This window comes from Peromyscus maniculatus, chromosome 21, assembly GCF_049852395.1.
Source record: "Peromyscus maniculatus bairdii isolate BWxNUB_F1_BW_parent chromosome 21, HU_Pman_BW_mat_3.1, whole genome shotgun sequence".
In the NCBI taxonomy this organism is placed as follows: domain Eukaryota; kingdom Metazoa; phylum Chordata; class Mammalia; order Rodentia; family Cricetidae; genus Peromyscus; species Peromyscus maniculatus.
The window spans coordinates 1,567,912-1,573,813 of record NC_134872.1 but is presented as its reverse complement, the minus strand read 5'-3'; the positions used below and the strand labels follow the sequence as shown (position 1 = coordinate 1,573,813).

Sequence of the window (5,902 nt, the reverse complement as noted above, 5' to 3'; positions counted from 1 at the left end):
CAACAACCAGGGTAAGCAACTTGTCCCCATACACTGCTCTTAGGGTCCAAAGTCCCAGAGCTGGATCTGAGCTGGGAAAACAGGGCCCTAGAGGTTCCTCTTCCACAATGCTCTCTATCACTACCATTGGGAATTCTTAGAGAAGCCAATCAGCCTCATCCATATCATGATTATAAAATGAACAGAGACTAGCAGAGACTCAGTGTCCACTCTTCAAGCAGGATGAAGACCATTGTCCCTGAGGCTCTCATCCTGCTGCTCCTGGCCAACCTGGCCCTGACCAGGAATCCAAAGGGTGAGTGTGGGAGTCAGGGGGGAAAGGACCTAACCTGAGAGAAAAAAGGACTCCATCCCTGGTGATGCAACACAGGAAATTCTGTCTCTCACCTAGCCCAGCAAAGGCCTTCTGGTCCTTGGTTTATTTTATATTATAACCCCTGTCCCTTGTTTCCTGCTCCCCTGGGAGCAATGTGGGGAGCTTCATAGGGAACTACTTGGGATGCTCTAGATCTAAAGGTCCACTGCACCTAGGTTCACACTCTCTGAGCTTTTTGCAAGCTCTCATCACCGGGCCTCACCTCCTGGAGCCCCAATTCATATTTGATGTCTACTTGGATGATCTTCATGTTGAGAGATTCAACAGCAGAGCAGAGACTCCAAGACTGGAGCACTGTGCACCATGGGTGGATCAGCAGGAGCCAGAGTATTGGGAGAAGAGGACACAGGACATCCTGAGCCTAATGGACATCTACAAGGATGCTTTGAAGAAAATGCTTTACTTCTACAATAAAAATGAAAGTGGTGAGTGAACCGAATCAGAAATCCTTAATTTCAAGCTCCCAAAAGTTTTGCTCCAGTTCTCCAATTCTGTTCCCCATATCCAAGATTTACTCCCGTAAATGAGACCCATGTAGACTAAGCTCCAGAGAGCCTTGGGTAACTGACCTGGTGTTTTGTACAATTTAAACTAAATGCGCCCATACAAAGGGAGGGACTCAGGCACAGGAGGGCCCCAAGGGACCTGTCCCTGTGATCTTGACTCAGAGTTGGGTCTTGGACAGGACATCATACACTCAAGATCCTGATGGCCTGTGATGTACTGCCTGGAGGGTACTACAGACGTGGAACATTTAAATTATCCTTCCATCCAAAAGATGCCCTTATGCTGATTGTGAGTGGGAATTATTGGTTGACTACTGGTGTCGGTGCTTATTACCTGGCCAGTGAGTGGAACAATGAAGATTTTCCAGATTATGTGCAGACTTTACTGGAGTGTAAATGTGTACATTTTCTCCTCCCAATGTTGCAGCATGGGAAGGAGATTTTGCAGAGAACAGGTAAGGAAAGAAACTGCCACATCTGCTCTGAGACTGGAGCCCCTTTGTCCTGAAATTCCTCCTCTTCAGGGAGAAGCTGAATACCAGCTCAGTCTTGAATCAAAGGGGGAAGAGCTTCATGGGTTTCCTAATTCAATAAGAGAGAGGGGCTGTGATATGGCTAAGCCTTCTCTCAGGATAGATCACTTTGTCAATTAAGTAGCATTTCCCTTCCATTTGCCTAGTGAACCATGATCTCTGTCATGCCTGTTCACTGTCCATGTAATTTGGAGGTCTGAGTTCAGTGTCTCTGAGTCTCAATTACCTTCCAGTCAAAACCAGAAGTCCGTATTCACAGAAGTCTCCTGCTCTGTGCTGGCTGATGCTGATTCAGAATCTATCCAAGGAATAGATTATCCCATTTTATTCTGAGATTATGCTGATATGTGGGATCTGAATATCTTCTTCTAGCGGCTGTCTTACCCATTAAAAATAATGTTGCAAGCACATTGATAGATCTTTAGGAAAAATGAAAAATCCTGAATTTTCCAATTTAATCCCATCAGATATCCCGAAAATACATGTGACCCATGAGGTGAGAGATGATGGGAAAATTACTCTAAGGTGCTGGGCCGTGAAATTCTATCATACTAAAATCAACATAACCTGGCAGAGAGATGGGAGCAACCAGACTATAAACATGGATGTGATAGAGACCAGACCTGCAGGAGATGGAACCTTCCAGAAGTGGGCAGCTGTGGTGGTGCCTTCTGGGAAGGAGCAGACATACACATGTCATGTGTACCATAAGGGGCTGCCTGAGCCCATTACTGTGAGATGGGGTAAGATGTAGGTGTGATCACTGAGCCTGTCACAATGAGTGGGTGTCCTTTGGTCAAACTGGACTAGGGTCATGACTGATAGCGGGAGGTCAGAGGCCTTACTGCTCCTTCCATTCTCTGTCAGAGCCTCCTCAGCCCTCTGTCCCCATCATGCCAATTGTTACTGGCCTGGTTCTTGGAGCTGTGCTTATGGGAGCCGTGGTGACTTTTCTGATATGGAAGAGGAGAACTAAAGGTAAAGAAAGGGCAGGGTCTGTGTTCAAGTCTCCCTGGGAATATCAGGTCCAGCTGAGAGTGTGCCCTGTCACATGAGAGCAAAGATTCCTCCACACAGTTGCTTATTCAGTCTTGTGCTGATGTGCTGACATTAACTCTATTGTGAAGGAAATAATGAACAGATTCTTCACTGCAGTGATAGAGGTGGCAGAGACCTGATCCTCAGCCCTCAGAGGTCAGATGCAAAGGTCCCTACTTAGAACACACCACCAGGAATCCAATTCGTCCTATTCATGTTCAATCTACTATCAGTTTTCCCCATCTTTCTCTGGAACTACAGTCACAGTTCTGGAACCTTCTCTGAGATTAGGACCAGGAGATTCCTCTAGGCCTTCTAATCCTGTTGCTTCCATGACCTCTAATAAAAGAGATTATTTCCAAGGGTAAATGGTGAGGCAGCCTTGTTCAGACTTGCCAGCCATTGTACTAGGGGCTCTTCCCCGAGACACTCTTGGCAGTGTATACAGGAGCCATGGAGGTTCTCAGGCAGCCCGTACTTCCTCATTTAGTGCCATCTTCAGAGGCTTTGATCTGCTCTTGTATCACTTACTACTGGGAGGTAAATTTTCTATGATGTCCAGCCTTCTCTTTCAGCTTTAAAAAGTAACACCCTAAAGGGCCTGATGTGGAACAGGGAGAGGTCAGAGGATAGAACTTTGGGTTGTGTTCACTCCTGGGATTAGGACAGTCTGAGTGTGTGATGAGATGTTCTGAATGTCCCATTTAAGACACTGATCTACCTTTCTACCTTGTTCTTTTCTTCTACAGGATAAGACAGCTGGACTGAGCCTAACAAGATTTATTCTGTTTTATCTTTTCCCACTGTGGCTTCAAGACCTGATGACTTCTCTTCCTGCATCTGACTATGACTATTTATCTCTCTCCTGTGAGCACAGTGTGAACAGGTGATGAGTTCAGCCCTGCTCAAGCAGCAATAAGTCCCATCCATACACTGATCACTATTCCTTCCCCAGTCATCATTGCTGCTCCAACAGAGGCTGGGCTGGCAAACTCACCCCCCCCCCCCACTGAACTTTAGTTTCCTCTGAGCTACAACTTCATTCATCTTTCTTGAAATTAAGCATTTTTATGGTTGTGCAACTTCTATCAGAGTGGGTATTTCATTAGTGAACTAAAGATGAGTAAATCCTGATAGAGAAAATAAAGTCTCAGATCCTTATGGAATCGTGTGTGCTGTGCTAACTCCATTGTCTGTAGTCACAGATGAAGGTTGTGTGGAGACACGTGAGGCCCGTGTGTGCACAATTGTTGATCCTTCCCCCCTGGGCTCTCACATATTCCCTTCCCTCCTGTGTCATCTTGCTAGCTCCTCATCCCTTTTCTCTCAATAAACCTGCTCACCAGGACATGTGAACAAAGGATCTCAGGCCTTTCTTAGGCTGTGTCCAGTGTCTGTGCTGTTCTTTCATGATGGCGGTCTGCCTGTTCAGGCTTGAGTCTGATGTTCCGTTAAGAGATCTAGAGTTTCATGGTTCTAAAGGAATTACATTTGTTCTCAGTTCTGTGTTTGAGTCAGGTGTCATTGTCATCTGTATCCGACATTCACATACACAAGTAGGGAACATTTTGTCATTGTCCAAATTACGTCTGTGGTGTTCTCACCAAATTAGTTAGAGTCCAAGCCTGGTTTCTGGCAGCCCTAGGGGCTGTAATTTGTCAGTGCCACCAGCAGGAGGAGCCCTGCCAACAGGAGATTTGCAAGTTCAAGATCAACCTGGGATATACACTGAGACCCTGTCTCCAAAGGAGGTCATTAAAATCTAATAAATAAATGAATTTATTAGAAAAGTAATATTATAAGGGATGGACAAAGAAGACTATGTTAATGCCATTCTACAGAAATCTCAACTAAGTTTTGAATTTCAGGCAGGAAGTAGGTTGATGTAAAGAAAGATATGTGGAATATATAAATTGGGCAATATCTGAGGATGAACTGCTTAAGTCTCTAGAGGATGTCATAGTAGTTACATAAAGCATACGCATAGGATTTTAGAGCACTCAGTCACTTTCAATGAAAATGGAAATTCTTCAAAGTAAAACAAAAAATCCTATGTTAAAATCTGTCTACAGACAAGGTCAGAGGGGAAATTAAGAGTAAATGTGTAGATAAAATCAATAGTATTCTCTGTAAAACTAAATTAATTGGCAGTCTAGATATGTTTTTACAATGCCTGGGTGGGGGGACAGATTCTGCTCCAGTTCCAATAGAACATTAATCAAGGGAGAGTGTGTTTGTGGCCCTAAGGCACAGTTGAGCATTGTCTCTTGTGTGCTTCTCTGGATCCCAGAGGAAATGCACATGGCAGATTCTCTAACTCTTGTTAAGCAGTACTAGGAGCAGAGCCCCTAAAGAGGGGAACAGGACAGGAAAGTCAGGTTTCTGAAGCATGTGATGGGGATCTTCCTGCAGTTGTGTCTGTGGAACAGATACCTGCCTCAGGCCAGGAGCACATTTCCCAGCAAACTCCAGAGTCCTTCAACAACAGGACATGGCAGCAATCCTCTGTCCAAGAGAGGACAAAACTGCTCATCTTCCCCGTATCCCGCAATCTAAGTATCAGTGTCCTAGTCTCTTATTTCTACATGTGGGCAGAGTTTACATTACTCTTTCTTCTTTCTCTTGCTGATTCTTTAAGCATCTATACTACCCTAACATCCTGGCTAGTACACCTCGTACCAGGGTCCAAACTGGAGGAGAGTTAGGGGTTGACCTCACACTGCACCAGCAGCAAATCGTCCAGGCCTGGCCTCAGGGGTGACACTTGGAACACAAACCATTCTGATAAAGAAATGACTACTGAGATAAAGCCTCCAATGCAGTGAATGGAGCACATTGATCCTGAGGACAGGGAATAGGAAAAGAGAGTTACCTAGAGCAATGGCCACAAATTCCCAAAGTGTCTGAGATCTCAGTTCTGCTAGCAGAACTGGAGTGGTGACTCTGCCATGATTGTCTCCTAAGGACAATCATGAAAATCAGAGTTCCCAAGCCCTGCATGTCCCCAATAACAGGTACGAATGTGCATTGGTCCTCAAGCACAACTTCTGACCCTAGGTTGCTATTATTTGATATTATCTTCTATAAAGTATGGGTCTCAAAACACTCAGTTCCTAAGACAGACAGTATGGATTGATATAGAGTATGTAGGCAGGTTTATCATTTAGTTCCACATAATTTCTAAACGTGTGTAGACATATTGAAATCAAAATGTGCTAGCATAGCTGACATATTGCCTCCAGTGTTGGGACTCAGAAGAACATTTTGACCAAGGCCAGGACAGGGATGAATTAGGTTGTCTCCAGACACTGCTCCAGGGACACCAAGACAAAGAGCTGGGCTAGAGCTAGGAGTTGGGTTGTAGGGAATTATGTTTTCTAAGAGTTCTTTCTTTTACATAACTAACCATTTTTCTTTTTCTCTCTTCTACTGGTTATTCTTAGAGAAGC

The 5,902-nt window shown here is 44.7% G+C and overlaps 1 protein-coding gene across 1 annotated transcript; it reads left to right on the top strand.

The window, feature by feature from the left end:
• The first annotated feature begins 222 nt into the window (after positions 1-222).
• Positions 223-3,613, top strand: LOC143266799 (class I histocompatibility antigen, Gogo-A*0501 alpha chain-like). The gene is made up of 6 exons (XM_076558055.1): positions 223-295; positions 532-801; positions 1,062-1,337; positions 1,883-2,158; positions 2,283-2,393; positions 3,203-3,613. The coding sequence occupies exons 1-6, from the start codon at positions 223-225 to the stop codon at positions 3,205-3,207; spliced, it is 1,011 nt and encodes a 336-aa protein (XP_076414170.1). The 3' UTR covers positions 3,208-3,613.
• Positions 3,614-5,902: the final 2,289 nt, after the last annotated feature.

What these genes read in the sequence shown, in the direction of transcription:
- LOC143266799 (XM_076558055.1), top strand. Translation starts at nt 223, where the DNA reads ATGAAGACCATTGTCCCTGAGGCTCTCATCCTGCTGCTCCTGGCCAAC. An exon ending in CTACAATAAAAATGAAAGTG is followed by an intron (nt 802 to 1,061) that starts GTGAGTGAACCG and finishes GGTCTTGGACAG; the next exon opens with GACATCATACACTCAAGATC. An exon ending in GCCCATTACTGTGAGATGGG is followed by an intron (nt 2,159 to 2,282) that starts GTAAGATGTAGG and finishes ATTCTCTGTCAG; the next exon opens with AGCCTCCTCAGCCCTCTGTC.